The sequence below is a fragment of the Palaemon carinicauda genome, chromosome 31 (assembly GCF_036898095.1).
Source record: "Palaemon carinicauda isolate YSFRI2023 chromosome 31, ASM3689809v2, whole genome shotgun sequence".
NCBI lineage: Eukaryota > Metazoa > Arthropoda > Malacostraca > Decapoda > Palaemonidae > Palaemon > Palaemon carinicauda.
This window is the reverse complement of record NC_090755.1, coordinates 47,291,566-47,311,078: the sequence shown is the minus strand read 5'-3', so window position 1 is coordinate 47,311,078 and position 19,513 is coordinate 47,291,566. Positions and strand designations below refer to the sequence as shown.

The window sequence follows — 19,513 nt, the reverse complement described above, 5'->3', positions numbered from 1 at the left end:
AGGATCTCGAAATACCTCCTCTGCTGAAGGCGAGGAGGAGGGATGAGTTTGTTCCCGGCAGTGGAACGACTGGAGGAGGCAAGAAGTGCGAGCTGAGCATTGGCCCTAGCTCTGGCACTCTTCAGCCCCCGAGACCAGGGCAGAGCTGCACTGGTCTTAGGGGCCTTCCGAACGTCGAACACTTCATCCAGAATTGTGTCTTTGCCTTCACGGGGGGGGATGACTGGATCCGTAAGACTGTTAAGTTGCCTTATCAGGCTTAGGACCTGCCAGAAGGCATGTTCGGACTCTTGCTGTTCTCCTCCCTGCGGGCTGGCAGCTAAGTCTCCTGCCCCAGGAATCTCTTCCTGGGGTGATACGTGGACATTCCCCTGGGTAGTCATGGGTTCCTGTCGAATCCTTGCAGAGGATTTAGGGATGGTCTTGGAATCCTTGGGCTCCCTCCTAGGAGGGATACAGGATCCCAACAACGAGGTTCGAGGGGCCCCTTCCTCACGAGACAATTCTCCTGCCTGAAGCGAAGTCTCCCCCCCTGGTGCCGGGGGGAAGACTACCGGTCCACTGGACTCACCTGAGGACGGAAAGGCCTCGTCCACGGGAGAAGGAGAGAGTACTCGTGCAGGAGAGGGGACCCTCGAGACCGACCTCTTGGGAACCAACTTCGCCCTGGGGGAAGTCACCACGAAGTCCACTCCTCTCTTTCTCTTCAGCGTAGGAGAGACAGCCGCTGGTTTGTTACCCTGGCCGGCGAGTGCTGGTTTCATAACCCTCACTAACGCCCGTGCCAGCGGACCAAACCAAGTCTGCTGCTCAAAGGACACAGAGTCCGAAATCCTCGCTAAGGTGAAAGGGATCGGGCGATCCTTTGGAGTGGACACGACGGTACCTGCCTGAAAAGAACGTGGGGAAGAATGCTGTAATGACCTGTCCTCGTCCTGCAATACCAACCTGTGCTTGGATGGAGGTGATCCCGAGTGCCGTCTAGGAGCACGCGTCCCTGCTGCTACCACCGGCTGTGGAATTCGCCGCGAACTATGGTCGCGCGAGGGTGAACGGTCGCGCAAAGGCGAATGGTTGCGCGGGTGATCGCGCGGGCGCACAGGCGAGCGGTCGCGCGGGCGCGCAGGCGAGCGGTCGCGCGGGCGCGCAGGCGAGCGGTCGCGCGGGCGCGCAGGCGAGCGATCGCGCGGGCGCGCAGGCGAGCGATCACGCGGGCGCGCAGGCGAGTGGGCGTGAGGGTGGGCAGGTAAATGAACACGTGTCCGAGGCGACGAACGCAAGCGATGGCGCGACGGCGAGGGATCGTGCTGCCGCGTAGGTGAAGAAGATCGCTGGCGATAATGATCACGTGATGGTAAGCGATGGCGAGCAGCATGTGAAGGTGAATGATTGCGCGCAAGAGGGCGATCGTTCAGGGTTGTGCGATGAGGAGCAGCATGCGTAAGCGGGCGATCGTTCAGGGTTGTGCGATGGCGAGCAGCATGCGCAGGTGAATGATCGCGTGAAAGGGTGCGATGGTGATCAGCATCCGCAGGAAGGCGATCGTTCAGGGTTGTGCGATGAGGAGCAGCATGCGTTAGCGGGCGATCGTGCAGGGTTGTGCGATGGCGAGCAGCATGCGCAGGTGAATGATCGCGTGAAAGGGTGCGATGGTGATCAGCATCCGCAGGAGGGCGATCGTTCAGGGTATTGCGATGAGGAGCAGCATGCGAAAGCGGGCGATCGTGCAGGGTTGTGCGATGGCGAGCAGCATGCGTAAGCGGGCGATCGTGCAGGGTTGTGCGATGGTGATCAGCATCCGCAGGAGGGCGATCGTTCAGGGTATTGCGATGAGGAGCAGCATGCGTAAGCGGGCGATCATGCAGGTTCGTGCGATGGCGGGCAGCATGTGAAGGTGATCGCTGGCGAACTGGTGATCGCTGGCGAGCTGGTGATCGCTGGCGAGCAGAAGGTCGACGCGTGTCCTGTGAGAGGATAGGTTCACGAGCAGGAACGGGAAGATCGCTGGCGCGTTGGCGAACATGTGTTTCTGACACACGCGCAGCACGATGTTGCGTAGCCACAGGACCAGGTGGATGGTGAGCAGGGAGTTCAGCAGGAACTAAAGGGTGGTCAGAGACCACAGGGCGATGGTCCTCAAATGAGCGCTGACGCTCGGAAGAGAGCTGACGAGCAGGAGAGCGCTGGCGAGGGGGGCGAACCTCAGGAGAGAGCCGACGAGCAGGTGAGCGTCGGCGAGCAGGAGAGTCTTGGCGAGCAGGAGATCGTCGACGAGCAGGAGATCGCTGGCGAGCAGGAGAGCGCTTGTGCGCTGGCCCTGCTCGCGTAAGGGAAGAATCCCTTAGCCCCGAAGGGACCGTTGCCCGTCGGGTGACGAGTTCTCCAGAAGGCGAAGATCCGGCAGGAGATGGAGAGCGGTCCGCAGAGAGGTTCAAGGAGGGCGGAGTAGTCGGTTGAGGCTGACGAGGAGAGTCCCCCCCGGAGGACGAAGACCCAAAAAGGCGCCTCTTAGTCCCCCTGTAAGGGGAAGGGAGGCCCTTGTGGCGTAGAGGGCGGTGAGCCTTACGGCGGAGGCGGCCTCGGGGGAGATCGTCGGGACCATCGGTCCTCCGAAGGGGAGTCTCCTTCAAAACACTTCCCTCAGAAGGAAGCTGGGCAGCCGTCGAGACCGAAGGACTCACTTCCCCCTTCGAAGGATGCACGGAAGGAGGAGGAGAGCCTAGAGCACCATCACCAGCAACAGCACCTGCGTCGGAAGGCCCAGCCACGTCGGAGGCCTCTGTCACCACGACGTCGACAATAGACAGAGGGTCTACCTCCGCTACCACCGGCGACTGTTTAACAGCGGCCCCCAACGAGACAAGGTCAATAAGAGCGACCCTGGAGGGCAAGCCCTTAAGCCCCAGGGACGACCAAATCTGCAACAGATCATCACTGGATAAAGTATTATTATCAATAACCTCCCCCGGAGGAGGAGGGGGAACCGCCTCCTATGGGAGGCGACGCCCTCTCCCCCCACCGAAGGTAGGGAAACAGAACAAGGGCCTGCGCTCCCACTCGGACGACTCTCCTTAGGAGGCGGACGAGGGGGAGCTTCGGAGGAGGTTTGGGCGGCGGAAGAAGAGTCCCGAGAACCTTCCTCCTTCAAGGCTAACCCCGGAGGAGAACGGTCTCTCTTGGACTTCTTCTTACGCCGACGGCCAAACCTCTCCCACTGGGAGGCAGACCACTCCCTACACTCACGGCACATGTTATCCTGGTCGCACCGTCGGCCCCGACATTGAGGGCAGAGGGTGTGAGGATCCGTAATCACGTCCGACATGAAAGTCCCACAAGGACGGCCGGCAACTCCAGGGCATGTCCGCATATTAAATAAAAGAAAATAACTGAAGGTCAACTTCCAACCAATCACACAAGCTGTAAAGAAAAAGAAGAAAATTAAAGGCTGTCACGAAGGCGATGAACAGACACGTCTGATCACCGCCGAACCAAAAGTGAAGTGAAGCAAGTCACCGGTGTGTGGAGGGGGGAGGGGTAGCAAGCTACCCTTCCCCACCCCCCGCTAACTAGCGCGGGGGTAATTAACCCTCGTTAAAAACTATTGGCTCGTCATTTCAGCTGCGCTAAAAGTAAACCCTTTGTAAATAGCGTGGTTTGTATTTCGGTTACGGAACAAACAAAAGTTCCAAGAGAAGAAAAGGGTATTAGGATTATGGGAATGTAGTGGTGGATCCTTCCCCCACTACTGCACTCGCTGCTACGAATAGTCCCAGAGTGTAGCAGTCCTCATAAAGATTCTGGACACATTTCAAATAGTGTGAAGCGAACACAGATTTACTCCTCCAAAAGGTTGTGTTCATAATGCTCTGCAATGATTGATTCTGCTTGAAGGCCACTGAAGTTGCTACAGCTCTAACTTCATGCATCTTGACTTTTAAAAGCTTGATGTCTGCCTCACTGCAATGTGCATGAGCCTCTCTTATTAAGAGTCTGATGAAGAATAAAAGGGCATTCTTTGACATCTGTAACGAGGGCTTCTTGACCGAGCACCAAAGAGCTTCCAACTTGCCTCGCAACTCTTTCGTTCTGTCCAGGTAGAGCTTCAGGGCTCTTACTGGGCACAGGACTCTCTCCAACTCCTCGCCAACCACATCCGAAAGATTCAGAATCTCAAAAGCTTTGGGCCAAGGTTGAGAAGGGCGTTCGTTCTTGGCGAGAAAGCCTAACTGCAATGAGCAGATAGCTTTGTTATCTCGAAAGGCAATGTTTTTACTAAACGCATGAATTTCACTGACATTTCTAGCTGTCGCCAGACTAACCAAAAATAGAGTCTTCATCATGAGGTCCTTAAATGAAGTTGAATGCAAGGGCTCAAACCTGTCACTCATAAGGAACTTCAGGACTATATCCAGATTCCAAGCTGGTGAATCCTGGTGCCATTGCTTTAATGTTTCAAACGATTTGAGAAGTTCCTGTAGGTCTTTATCATTCAAAAGGTCCAAGTTTCTGTGCCTGAATACGGTCGCTAACATACTCCAGTATCCCTTGATGGTAGAGGATAAAAAATTGCGTTTCCTTCAAAGGTATAACAGGAAGTCAGCAATCTGAGCTATAGAGGTACTGGATGAGGAAACAGAGTTGACTGCACCATTCTCTAAAAACCTCCCACTTGGATTGATAAACCTTGATGGTAGAAGTCCTTCTTGCTCTTGCAATAGCCCTAGCTGCCTCCCTCGAAAAACCTCTAGCTCTTGTGAGTTTTTCAATAGTCTGAAGGCAGTTAGATGAAGAGCTTGGAGATTTTGATGGTACCTTTCCAAGTGGGGTTGTCCGAGTAAATTTACTCTTAATGGAAGGCTTCTTGGAGTGTCCACCATCAATTCCAGTACCTCTGTGAACCATTCTCTTGAGGGCAAAAAGGGGACCACCGGAGTCAATCAGGTCCCTTCGTGTGACACAAACTTTTGCATCACTTTGTAAAGAATTTTGAATGGTGGAAATGCGTACACGTCCAGATTGGACCAGTCTAACAGGAAAGCGTCTATGTGGACTGCTTCGAGATCTGACACTGGGGAGCAGTAAGTTTCAAGCCTCTTTGTCTTCGAGGTCGCGAATAGGTCTATACAAGTACGACCCCCAAGGTCGCCACAGGTTCTTGCAGACTTCTTGATGGAGTGTCCATTCTGTGGACAGAACTTGACCTCTCCTGCTGAGGCTGTCTGCCATCACCTTCTTCTCCCCCTGGCAATGTAAGTCAATGCTGTGGTGTTGTCGGCATTGACCTGTACCACTTTATTCAAAACTGACCCTTCGAAGCTTTTGAGGGCAAACAGGACTGCTAACAGTTCCTTTTGGTTGATGTGGAAGCTCTTCTGATCATCTGTCCACAGCCCCGAAACTTCCAACTTGCCCAGTGTTGCTCCCCACCCCGAGTCCAAGGCGTCGGAACACAACACAAGGTCTGGGTTCCTCTGCTCAAAGGGGTGACCTTGAAGTTTGTCCAGATCGTTCCACCACTGAAGGCAACTTCTTATGGATTCCGTATGGGGATGCATATCGTCTCTAGATCTTTCTCCTTGTCCCAATGATGATTGAGGTGGAATTGGAGAGGACGAAGATTCAGCCTTCCCAGGGAAACAAACTGTTCCAACAAGGAGAGGGTTCCCAACAGACTCATCCACTTTCTCGCAGAACACTTCTGTTTCTTTAGAAAAGAATGTAGTTTCAAGATGGCTTGCTCCATCCTTAAGGGAGACGGAAAAGCCAGAAAAACTTGACTCTCAATCACCATCCCCAAATAAAGTATCTTTTGTGATGGTGTCAGTTGAGACTTGTCTCTATTGACAAGAAGACCCAATACTTCTGTTAGTCTCAAAGTTATCTGAAGATCTTCAGGCAGTGATCGTAGGAATGAGATCTGAGAAGCCAATCGTTCAGATACAGGGAGGCTCTGATGCCTCTTGAGTGCAGTATTCTTGCTACATTTAGCATTAGTTTCGTGAATATTTGAGGGGCGGTGCCGAGACCGAAACTGAAACACTTCCTCCTTGTAAACGAACCTCAGGTAATGCTTGAAGCTCGGATGAATGGGGATGTGAAAGTAAGCGTCCTGGAGGCCTAATGAGACCATCCAGTCTCCCTTTCTTACTGCTGCAAGGACTGACTTTGATGTCTCCATGGAGAACTTCGTCTTCTGAACAAACGTGTTGAGAGCACTTACGTCCAGGACTAGACGCCATCCCCCTGAGTTCTTGGGAACCAGGAACAAGCTGTTGTAGAAACCTGGTGTCCGCAAGTCCCGCACCCTCTCTATGGGCCCTTTCTCCAACAAGAGAGACATTTGGAGTTGCATAGCCTGCCTCTTTGACTCCTCTCTGTATCTGGGAGAGAGATCTATTGGAGCTAAAACTAAAGGAGGTTTCCCTATAAAAGGGATTTTGTAACCCTCCTTCAGAAGTTGTACTGACCAAGGGTATGCTCCCCTCTTCTCACAAGCTCGCCAGAAGTTGTGTAGTCTGGCTCCTACAGCTGTCTGAGGGCAAAAGCACTCGGACTCTGCTTCGCCTTGTTCTGAATCCTCTTCTCATCGCTCTACTTCCCTCGGGTCTGGAGCTACCCCTGCTGGAAGACTTCCCTCGAAAGGGCTAAGAAAACTTAGGGAATGGAGTTTCTTCCTTTGGCTTCCGGCTAGTGAAGGAAGTTGGTAGAACCTTTCTTGCCGTCTTTGAAACTAAATCTTGGGTGGCCTTTTGGGTTAACGCAATGAAATCTCTCTAATCAACTCTTGTGAAAAAAGAGAGGAAGACAGAGGTGCATACAGCAATTCTGATTTCTGAAAGGGAGTAACCCCCAAGAGACAGAAATGAACACATCTGTGCTCTTTTCTTAAGAACCCCAGTTGAGAAAAGCGCTGCCAACTCATTAGATCCGTCTCGTAAAGCTTTATCCATACAGGACATGATGTGGATGAGACTAGCAGTGTCACCATCTTTAAGGGCAGAAACCTTTTTCCCCAAGGCTCCCAGAGTCCAGTCGAGGAAATTGAATACCTCGAAGGCTCTAAAGACGCCTTTGAGAAGATGATTTAACTCCGAAGTTGACCATAGAAACTTGGTCCTCCTCATGAAAGACCGACGAGGAGCGTCTACCAGACTTGAGAAATCTCCTTGGGCAGAGGCAGGAACTCCCAAGCCGAGAACTTCTCCCGTCTCGTACCAGATACTAGATATGGAGGCCAGTCTAGTTGAAGGAAAACTGAAGGCTGTATTTCCCTGGTCCTTCTTAGACTCCATCCAGTCTCCCATCATCCTTAAAGATCTCTTTAATGACCTGGACAGAACCATCTTGGTAAAAAGAGACTTCTTCGACGCCTTCTCAAGCGTAAATTCTGAGGGTGGTGCACGTGGAGCAACAGGCACAAAATACTCTGGAAACTCATCATTAAAAACTCTCATGAGTTTCTCAAGATCCACTGAAGGACAAAGGGACTTAGGATCTCCTCCTTCCAATAATTCCTCAAATAATTCAACAGGGGAAAGGTGATCGTCGATGTCTTCCTGACAAAGCTCTAACGGAAGTAGCGACGTTGTGTTTAATAGGATACATCTCTTTAAGGTCCTGACTTCTGGCGTCAAGAGACCCCAGATCATCGCGTCTGTCGCCGCGTTGTTCTAACGCTTAACGCTCGGTAAAACGCTCGCGTTCAAAGCGATCGGAACTAAGGCGACCTTGATCTCGACATTTGATTCTACTAGTGTCATCACGAAGTCCGAGGCTCTCATGCTCAATGTCATGCCTCACTTCTTGACTCCCGGCATCACGTAAAGTTGTTTGACGCTCGGTGTCACGTTCTGTTTGACACTCGACATCGCGTCCTGCTTGACGCTTGACGCCGCATACCGCTTGACGCTCGACGTCACGTCTGGCTGCTTGCCGCTCAACGTCATGTCTTGATGGACGCTCGACATCACGTCTTGCTGGACGCTCGACGTCACGACTTGTTGGACGCTCGAGGTCACGTCCTGCTGGACGTTCAATGTCACGTTTAGTTGAACTCTCGGCGCCTCGCTCTGTTGGACGCACAATGTCACGTCTGGTTGCTTGACGTTCAGAGTCAAATGGAACAGTCTCACGACATTTAACGGGGGAGTTGTAAAGTCGTTCGTCGTCAAGAACCTCTCGACTAATAGCCTTATGCCACTTGGCGTCCAGAAGAGAAGCTTCCTGACGTTCAGGATCCAGGCATACTACTCTTTTGTTGTCCGTAGGCTGATAACTTTGCATGAACGAAGAGAGTTTCTGTTGAATCTCTTGCAGCATATTAAAATTCGGGTCAACTTCTTGTAATACAGGAGACGTCACGTCTATCACAAGTTCGTTATCCGCGCCGCCTAAAGAACGCGCAGAACGTCCAGAGGACGATAACCAGTCTGACGGCGAAGGAGGAGCATGAACCGAGGTCATTCCCGGTTCAGACAACTGACCAGCAACTGGGAGAGCTGGACGTTTCTTGACAGTATCCGACGCCCTTAAAGGACGTTTGGCAGGAGGGCTCTCTTCGGTAGAAGGAAAACGCTCCGGACTGCTCCAATGACTACAACCAGGAGCTTGCGGAGTCTTGATAGAACGCTGATCGACCTTGTCCATCTTCCTCTTCAGAGGTCTGGAAGCTTGACACCAGCCCCGTTTGGGTGCTGCGTCATCCGAAGATGATGAAACCACTTTTACCTCACCTTTCCAATGGTGAGGGCGAATGTCCTCGTTAATGTCAACAGGAACGCTCGAGGGGACTTCTGCTCAGGAGCTAAAGCCTCTCGTTTCCTTTCGTTGTTCGACATTTCTTCTCCCAGGGGTTGGGGAGCTTGGAAGAGGTCCAAGACTGGGAGAACGACAGGCCCGAGCAGGCGCACCCTCCACTGCACTAAATAAATTCACTGCACTGTTAGCACTGTTACATTTTAATTGTTTTACATCGGACATCAACTGAGTTCTGTCCGCAGCAAGCGATTCAACCCTCACGCCCAGAGCTTGAATAGCCACCATCATATCCTTTAGCGTAGGTTCATTAGCAGTAACAGTAGTGGGATCTGTAACTACCACTACAGGGGAAAGATTAGGTTCAGTGACACGGGAAGAGAAGTCTCTGGAAGAACGAGAAGAACTTCGTCTAAGCCTATCTCTCTCAAGTTTACGAGTGTAGCGGTCAAACTTTAACCACTCACTCTCAGATAAAAGAATACATTTGTCACAATGATCCCCCACCTCACATACTTTACCTCTAAATTTTACGCAGATAGAGTGGGGATCAATAGAGGCTTTAGCAAGCCGGGTCTTACAACCACTCACATACATTCTATAAGTTGAAGGGGGGTCGGCCATTTTGAAAATTTATAAGGGAGATCAAACAAGCAAGGGTCAAAATATCAAAATCCAAAAGTAATTCAAGAAAATCCAAACGAGCGAGAGTCATTACCAAATTATTGTACATCACCAATGTAAACTGCAATAAATCAGGTTAATAGCAAGTAGAAATATCAAACGATGTCGCCAGTTGCGGCGGCAGGGAAGATCTGAGGAATCATGGAATGGTTCCAGGTACCTCGCTAAAGGGCGCACAGGTGGTACACCTAGCTACCCATTCGGCAATTGGCGCGAGTTTTGAAATTTCTGCCGTGACGTCAGGGACGTAAGCTACATATATAACTACCGGGTAAGTCAGATGTTTAAAAGGAGTCTATTGACACTGGATTCTTGATCAGGGAGAGGGAGATACGTTGTGAACTCCTAGCATTTACGGCCCCAGCCGCTCCCTCTAGGGTGTCTTCCTCCCCTGGAGGACATTGTGCCTTTCCTGTCCTTGGACGGAAAGGGCTTTTCAGGCAACGCTGGCTTTGCTGCTATCTTGTTTGTCAAGGTCTTGGTTGGATGGGATTGCTAAGGAGCTGGTGGTTTATAGGGCTTGGATGTCAAAGCCCTATGGAGGAGGGAGTCCTAGTGAGATTTCCTCCATCTCTCAGCAGCGAAATCCACGTCTTTTGGCTCGAAAAGAGAAGATACCTCTAGAGAGGAGTTCCTGAGCCTAGCTATCTCAGCATACTGGACCTGCTGATGAAATCTCTCAGACACTGCATCTCAACATTTCAGGGTAGTGTTTACCCATAAGTTCGAGACTTGAAGGGCGAGAAACTCGATGGTGTAGGTGCCTGAGAGACAGGAAGTTTCCATAGCTTTCCTGGTACGTTCCTTGGAAAAATCCTCGGTTCCCAACCAAAGATCAAGCCACGAAGTAGCCTGCATAGCATACTTCGTGACTTTTTCCTGGTTGAGGATCTCCGCTGCCGAGGAAGAAACCTGACAGCTAGAGAGCCTCTCAAGAGAGACCACCTTGGTGAGCTCTTCCAGGGAGTGGAGGAGTGGAAGAGCTGGACGAGGCTCGTCCAAGACCTCAAAGTATCTCCTCTACTGGACGCGAGGAGGTGGGAGGAGCTTGGAGGTTGTGCCAGAATGTTGAGAAGAAGAGAGATCGGAGAGCTGTTGGGCAATCCTTGCCCGGAACTCTTTAACATTTGAAACCAGGACAAGGCAGCACTTGTCTTTGAGTGCTTCTGAGTCCCAAAGACACGATCTAAGAACGTGTTTTTGCCAGACACGATCTGAGAACGTGTCTTTGCCCTTTCATGGGGGAATGACACGATCTAAGAATGTGTCTTTGCCCTTTCGTGGGGGAATCTGCGGTTTGGTAAAACCGTTGAGTACCATGATGAGAGTCAGGACTTGCCAGAAGACATGTTCTGACTCTTTCTGCTCCCCCTCAGAAGTGGGACTAGCAGAGAAGGGTGGGTCATGAACATCACTAGAGCGACTGGTGGTTCCTGCAGGACTGGAGGTCCTTGAAGAGGACTTTGGCAGAGTCTTAGAGTCCTTCGATTCCTTCTGGGGAAGGAGATAGGACTCTAGCATCGAAGGCTAGTTAGAGTTGTGCTTCCTGACTTCCGCCAGAGGTGGAAAGCTCTCTGAGCCAGGAGAACCATCCTCCGAAGGGGGAAGGGAGGAAATCCGTCCCTCGCGATGCTCAGTCGGCAGAGGTGAGGCAGGAGAGCGCCTGGAGGGAGAGTCGGGAAGGACAGGCCTAGAAAGCCTAACAGGAGTCAGTTTCACCCTAGGTGATGTTACATCTGAGACTCATCTTTTCCTCTTCAGGGGAGATGTAGCCAAGGCTTTTTGCAGGAGCTCTGCTGGTGCCAATGGATGATGCGAGGTCACAGAAGAGCGGCATGAAAAAGCAGGCCCAAACGCATGCACAACTGCTCGGACCATGGCCCCGAACCAAGGCTGCTTTCACAGTCAGAAAGCCCTCCTGAAGAGAAAGGGACCGTAGGTTCTCCGTGAGGTGTCTCGACCAATGGTTGATACTGTGGGTCCGCCTTCGAAGATGGTATCTTCACTAACTTGAACCCTTCTGTGGAGCCCTTTCCTTCTTTCCCCGGCGGTCGCATTGTAATGCATTTGCGGGGAGGGGAATGGGGTGATGGTGACCTGTCAAAATGCCTACCTTCCTGTTCCTTTTGACAGCGAGACTTCCTTAAAGTTAGAGAAACTTGTTCCACTTTAGAACGTTTACACAAAGGAGAGCACCGATGCGCAGTAAAGCACTAGTGTGTTGGATAACGCTAGTGAGTCGGGGAGTGCTCACGTACCGGAGAGCGCTGGCGAGCTGGGGAGCGCTGATGCCCAAGAGAGCGCTGCTGCACCGGAGAGCTCTGGTGCGCAGGCGAGTGCAGGTGGGCGTGGGTGCTCAAGTGAGTGCTGGTGAGCTGGAGATCACTGACGAGCTGGAGAGCGCTGGTGCGCAGGAGCGCTTGCAAGCTGGAGAGTGATGATGAGCAGGAGAGCGCTGACATGTAGGAGAGCGATGGAGGGCAGGAGAGCACTGCCGAGCTGGAGAGCGCAGGTGCGCTAGCTAGTGTTGGAGTGCTGGCGAGAGCTAGCAAGCGCACTGGAGAGCGATGACGAGCATTGACGAGTTGTTGGTGAGCGCTGGTGCACTGATGGGTGCTGACACGTTGGAGAAGGTCTGAAACGGTGCGTAGGGCAGCGTGTTCGCGAGGGCAAGTGACGTTTGAACACATCACAAGCAGGCAGGCATGGAACAGGAGTCAGGAATGGAACAGGAGTCAAGAATGGAACTGGAGTCAGGAATGGAGAAGGCAGGTCAGAAGGTCGGCGAGAAGCAGAAGATTGGCATGTTGGAAGACCAGAAACATGCATGTGCCCTTTAGAAGGGCGAACATTCTCTGAAGGGAATCCCACGCGAGCCACAGAATCGTCCAAGGACTAGCAGCAGCGTTGTCAGGAGAAGGTCCTAAAGATGGCGAAGGTCGAGGGCCAGAAGAAGATGGAAGAGAAGGCTCCTCTGCGGGGGAAGGCAGTGAGGACGAGGATGAAGAGCCAACGAGGCGTCTTTTCACTGATGGTGAAGGGACACCTCTAAGGCGAAGCGGAGGGCGAGCTCTGCGAGATCGTTGATGTCCTCTGGGGGCCGGTGGATCAGCAAGCTGACCTTTGGAAGCAGCAGTCCTCCGCAGAGGAGTCTCTATGAGTGAACTCCTCCGAGGGAAGAAACACTCGCAGGAGAGACAGACAAAAGTCTTTGCTACCCCCTCGAAGAATGATCAAGAGCAGGGGAAACGCAGTCGGCAGCAACAACTGAAGAGTCTGAAGGGGCAGGGGCGTCTGCAGCAACAGAAGACGTTTCAGACACCACTACGTCGACACACGACAGAGGATCCACCTCCGAAGTCGACGAAGACTGCACAATAGCACCACAGATGATGAGCTGCACTGGGCCCTTAAGCCCTAAGGAAAAAGACACAAGGCCTCACCAGGAAGGAGAGGTGTGGCCGCTTTGCTAGGAGAAGCAACACCACCTCTCGAGGACCGGGGTAGACTATCAATAAAAGGGCCTACACTACCACTCGAAGGCCTCTCGGAAGAGGCCGAACGAGCAGGAGCTTCGAAGGAAGCGGTAGAGAAATCCTCGTATTTTTTTCCCCTTCGGCGCCCAAACCTTTCCCACTAGGAGGCAGACCACTCCCGACACTCACTACACTTATTTTAGCTATCACACCGTAATAAAGAGAAAGCACAAACAAAAAGCATTAATGGCAGTCAAAAATCAATTTGGTGAGGATGAAGAATGGCAACAACAGTTCACCATCCGAGACAAAAGCAAAGTGGGCTAAATCACAGGTGTGTGCGTGGGAGTAGTAGCAAGCTAACACTCTACCCCGGCTAACTAGTGGAATAGGTAGTTAAACCTTGCTAAATTTTAATGGCAAGTCCTTTCAGCATTGCCAAAAGTAATACCCCTAATAAATAGCGTAGGTCTGTATTCCAATTAAGGAACAAATGTCCTTTCAGCCCCAGGGCCACCATACGTCATGGGGGGAGGAACCACTGCAGATATCACACAGACCACACCCTTCACCAAGGCTTCATCAAGGGAGACACTGGCCCTGGGAGGCTTACCTGAAAGACCTAAAAAGGCCAAAACCTTCCTTAAGTCACACTCATCGTCAGAGGCAGCACAAATGGAGACGTGCCTCTAAGCCTCAATAAGGTGCGGCAAACACTGGGTGAGCCCTAAACACCACCAGAACCTGAAAACCTGACAACGTATTCCCGAGGGCTCCTTGCTCCTGACGGAATAATAGCAGACAGACCCAATAAGCAGAAAGAAGTAAAGCTCTCTTCTGCCCCTTCAAAGTATATGCCTATACAGTATAAGAAGCCACGACCTAAACTTGGCACATGGGGAGTATTGCGAACACTCAACAACAACTGGTTTAACAAAAATTGAATGTAAAGTCCCTTCTCTCACGTACGAGTGTCTTGTTTCACACCATAATAATCAACAGCCAGCATTCATTTTCTGAAGAAAAATAACATGAAAAGTTTGATTAAGGTTACAACAATACCTATACATCTGAAATTGCTGTGGCAAAAAACAAAAGTGAAGAGATTTTGATAGATGAGGGAGCCTGGGATCCTTGTCCACTTGTTGCTAAACTGCTCGTTGAATGATTCAACGGCCTTCCAGCTCGCACCGAAAACCCATTTCCTACTTATAAGACGATGGTTTGTTTGTTGCGTAAGAACAAAGATACGGCGGTTTTATTGTACTGTAGTGTATTACAGGGCAATGTAACCTAGGAAAACAACTACTTTTTCTAATAGAAAAAAATTACGCTCTCTTCGAAAATGACACTCGTTCCCGTTGCAAATGAATAGTTTCAGAAATATATATACATCTATATCCTACGATAATGGGGGACCCCCAGTGGGAACTCGGGATTTTGAGTGGGGAAAACATATTGGGGAAACGATATATAATCGTAAAACAAGCCTTTTCTTCTTTATACATTACCTTCTTGGATGTATTATTATCGGAGGAAAATAAACAGTATAACTGGATAAACTTTGGAGGCGCCGATGCAAAGATTATTTCATGAAAAAATACAGTAACCAGTGCTGCCAATGTCTGATGTAGATCAAATGTTAGCATTCCATTCTAACAATAGCAGCCATCCATACGTTCGTTCCCTCCCCCTGCGCAGAAGCCTTTCCCCTTCCAATTACTGTACTCGTTTTATCATCGTATAATCATCTCATTTTATATTCCCATTCAATATTATTTATCATAAATTCCATTTTATCTTCCTATATTGGGTTTATTTCTTTGGTTATTTCCTTTTCACTCCCTGGTTTCACATAAATTCTTGCTCTGGACTAGTTTCCCTATTTAGTTCATTCATATTTACCCTCTAGACTCCATTGTTTTTCCCTTAACCAATCACGAACAGATACGTATTCAAAGTTTACACAAGGGGGTTGTCTACTGATATTTCCCTAACCCCCCCCCCCTTCCTTTATCTCTTCCTCCAAATCCTTTTCCCTTGAAACCTTTGTCCTAGTAAGGTGTGCATCATTTCAAGTGAGATTTATTTTTTCGTATTTTGCGATGGAGGAAGTTATAGAAACGGCTGCAGTATTCCGTACCTAAAAGCAGTTGTTAAATTCCATGGTGATTTTTATGATTCTTCAACCAATATTGATAATTTCCTGAAAGCACACAACGTAATTCCTCAACTCTTACAGTGCCCCAAGTGCCGTTCTCTATCTTATAGGAAAGACATTCACATGTTTTATTGTAATTCTGAATCCAGCGTACCTAAAACTAAAAAGAAACGTCATTGTGGTTATACCGTTACTTCCTATAAAAGTACATTTTTGGGAAAAAGTTGTCTACCCCCATGGAAGATATTATTTGCAAACCACTTTTTGCATAAACATTCGGACCATGAGACCCTCATGGAGGGTATCGACATATCCTCGAAAACTAGTGTCGATTGGAGAAGTTTCTGTTCCGAGGTTACCAAATACTTCTTCGATAATCAAGAGTCGATTGGTGGTGATGGAGTAACAGTTGAAATAGACAAATCTCATTTTTGTAAAGCTAAATACAACCGTGGTAGACCGTTAAGTGCCATATGGGTCTTTAGGGGGTATTGAATGTGAATCAAAGAAATTTTTCATTATCCCTTTAGTTCCCCCCTTTCTACTAAACGAGATGCTGCTACTCTTAATTTCCCTCATTCAGAAATATATCAAACCTGGTAGTGTTATTATCAGTGATAAGTGGTCTGCATACAACTCTCTTTCGGAAGTTGGTTAAGAACATAAGTCTATTAATCATTCTCAACATTTCGTTGACCCCCTAGACCCAACAATCCATACTCAAAATGTAGAACAGCTCTGGAGAGAAGTGAAGGAGTGGGTTCAGAGACCTGGAATGAAGACTGAATATTTCAAGCAATATTTTTCCAGGTTCTTTTTTACCCACTACTATCCAGAACATACATTACTGCATCACTTCTTCATTACTGCCAGTCGCCTCTACCCTCCTATACAACAATAGCCAATGGACCCCCTAGACCCACAAAACCCTGATGCCTCTCATCCATCCACATCCCAGTCATAGGAGTTAATCCGTCAGTCTCACCCTCCCGTGACCCACAAGTTTCGTCGCCGTCTTCATAAAGGTAAATCATTCCTCAATAGTCATAATATGTGTTTTGTGACCGGGGAACTTCTAGGTTAGGTTAGGTGGGTTTGTTGGGTTCTGTGCCCTATTTGTACTTTTTATATATTGTGTAAAAGTTATATGGAAAAATTAATTAAAATTCGTATGGAGATACCTAACATTGCTATCGTTAGTAATGTCATCGTGTCGTTGGTAACTCTGTGTACCATTCGTCATCGTTGGTAGCACTGTGAATCATTGGTAACGTTACTAATGTTATCGCTCGCAGTACATTCGTAAAAGAAGTGACAACGTTGTAAGAGAAGTGACAACGTTGAAGAAGTGCTTATATTTAAATATTTTAACACAACATATATGTCAACAGTGATAATATTTAACCATTTTAACAGAAAATATATGTTTTCCTGTAGGAAATAACGTGATTCAACCGGCTTTCACCTTCATTTCATCTGAAATAACAGCAACCAATTCGTCAAAATAAAGTTAGCCGAATTGGTTAATCTGTTTGATTGCGGTTGAAATGAAGGTCAAATTCAGTTAAATCACATTATTTACTATAGGAAAACATATCATTTCTGTTCGAAATCACACCCTGTAATACAATACAAATTTACCGATATGGCTACTATTTTGACAAATTTGTCTTCATTTTCATACTGAATATCTGATTACCCTACAAGAACCCCCTCATATCTAACAATGACACGGGATCAAGGCAAGTAATTAGCCTTACGACCAGATTACCTTATATAGGTTAGATTATTGTGTCCCTGATCAGTTATTTATTTTTTCTTGTGAATACTCTCTACTCTTACTTGCTGTAATAGATACGAGATGAAAATAGATGTCACATTCATCTAAAACAGTCATGATAAGAACATTATAGGGTATTATTTTATTTATGTAGCGTATTTTAACTGAGTTCTCTATGTTAAGGAAGTCTTTTGTAGTATTTCTGTATAAGATTATCTGTGGCAAATGCCTAGTTCTTTATATACAGTATCGACAATCAAACTCACGCTACTCATGTCTTCCTCCCAGATTTTTTCTAAGTCTGTTGTTATTGTTGACTATGTCTTGTTTTTGCTCAAATGAGCCCTGTAACCACTATAATCCGCAGACAAAGTAGTCCACTATGAAGTCTTACACGTTTGGCCAATCACAGCGCCTATCCACTATGACGTCTTACAGGTTTGGCCAATCACAGCGCAACAATACATTATCTTACCCAGCCATTTCATTTCGTTCTTAGACATGGAGGCCATAGCAAGCACGTCGTCTCATATTGCACAAGAAGTTGAAATTCCATCTTCTTGTCCTGACTGTTTCCTAACTTATAATGAATCTGTTATAACTTATTCGGGGAATATTGAAAAACTAATGGATTTGTGCCAGCCACACAATTTAATTTTACAAAATAAAAATTGTCCTGCATGTCAAGGAACCTTGGCAACGGCTTCACGTTTTCCTCAAAGCAGCAGCACATCTTTATGAACCAACAGTTTAAGGTAAGCTTCATCAATTTATAGAGTATATTATAATGGTGATAGTATAACGATGTATACAGCAGTACCATCACTTTGGATTTGGTTTGATGGATGTGTTAGGTAGTGGCCGTAAGGGGGGGGGGGTCGCAGAGGCTAGGCCTCAGTAGGGGTACAGGGCCCTAGGTTAGGTGGTTGTATTAGGTTCGGTATTGCCCCGAAAATCACTGTGGCCTTAAGGGGGGGGCGGAGCCACCCCCGGTAGGTCTAGGTAGGGGTACAGGGCTCCTAGGCTAGGATAGGCAGGTTTATTAGGTTCGGTAGTGCCCTGAAAATCACTGTGGCAGGGGGTACAGAGCGCCCCCCCCCCCCCCCCCCCGTAGGGCTAGGTAGGGGTATAAGGGGAGGGGTGGTGGAAGGATAAGTATTCATTTGCGATGGAAATAAACCTGAAAATCATTCAAATCACATCATAATACAACAGAAAAACCTATATTTTATGTTGAAAGCAATTAATGTCCATAAGTAAGAAAATACCCATTATAGTTCAAGGTATACTGTGGGTTCAGTTTAAGACTATTTTCACATTTTACATTTCCCCCAAAACCGAACCAATTTCCCTAATGGGCTACACACACGGTCAACTAAGAAAAAATACGTCACAGGGAAAGAGAAAAAAAAACATAAAACACAAAGATAAGCAGCAGCAACAATAATCCTATAAACTCGCAAACCACACGGGACTAAGCAGAGGAAAAATATATGATTCATGTGCGTGACGAGAAATTAATAAAAAGGATGTCTAGTTTGCTTCAAATGTAAAATTAATAAGTTAAACTAAGGTAAACCTGGTTAGGTTAAATAGAATTAACAGGAAAATTGGGTAGAACACTTACCAGTCTTTACAGAAGACCCTGGAAACTGAGAAGAATCTCGGCCTCATTTCATTTGATACAATTTGCAGTGGTCCAGTTCTGTTTAAATTGACTATTCCATATTTCAACCCAGTTTTGAAAAAAGGCCTTGATAATCGCACAACAGACGACAGAGACATGGTTAATGGTGTGAAGATTGCAGACTTGCGACTTTTATGACACAGTCTCTTGTGAAGTTCGTTTATAGCCTTGCTTTAATCTCCTCAATGTCCAAAAGCAGAAGAAGAAAGGTCGAGCGCTCTAGAATAATAACAAAGGAGATGACTTGCTCATAAAGACTAAAGTGCCTGATGTACTCGTTAGTAATAAGTGACTGTATTAAGGAATTGTGCTACGGAAATTTTCATGCATTATCAACAACGAAACGAAATAATGAAAGAATAAATAGCAATTCAGGTAATAAAATTTTATTAATTGTAGTTAATGGAGGTAGCCTATTAAAGGAGTTTTTTTTTTATAAGGAAAGCATTGCCGCCCATATCTTACCCATTTGTAAACGATCTTCACAGAGCAACATTAAGTGTTCCAACATAGTTGTTAAATCCGCAATATCATTATTTGATAACGAGATAATCAACATCAGAAGACCTGTTTGTAATCTAAAATAAACAGTATTTTTCAAAATAATACACTTATTATTTGTACAAAGTTGTGACTACCAGGGTTAAAAGAATATCCACTACCAAAGTTTTGCGACTATTCCAGTTCACCTTGAAAGTAGAATAGGTTTTTTTTATATATAAATTTTACATATTTCATAAATCATAAATACTTCCTCTCGGTATATGGGTCACGAGAAACTGATTGAAACACAGGCAAACATGCCAATGTCCCTTGACTAACCAGACAGTACTACATTGGATCGTCTCTCTCTCTCTCTCTCTCTCTCTCTCTCTCTCTCTCTCTCTCTCCTCTCTCTCTCTCTCTCTCTCTCTCTCTCTCTCTCTCTCTCTCTCTCTCGTTACTGTTTATTTTGTCTTTGCCTACATACA

General features: G+C 47.7%; 1 protein-coding gene across 3 annotated transcripts in view; it reads right to left on the bottom strand.

The window, feature by feature from the left end:
* The window catches only part of LOC137624400 (patatin-like phospholipase domain-containing protein 4), a 240,223-nt gene extending 221,470 nt beyond the window's left edge, over window positions 1–18,753 (bottom strand). For all 3 annotated transcript variants that reach the window (XM_068355136.1, XM_068355137.1, XM_068355138.1), the window contains exon 1: window positions 18,483–18,753. In XM_068355136.1, the coding sequence (XP_068211237.1) occupies window positions 18,483–18,640 (158 nt within the window). In that variant the 5' untranslated portion in view covers window positions 18,641–18,753. The remainder of the gene's footprint in view (window positions 1–18,482) is intronic.
* Window positions 18,754–19,513: the final 760 nt, after the last annotated feature.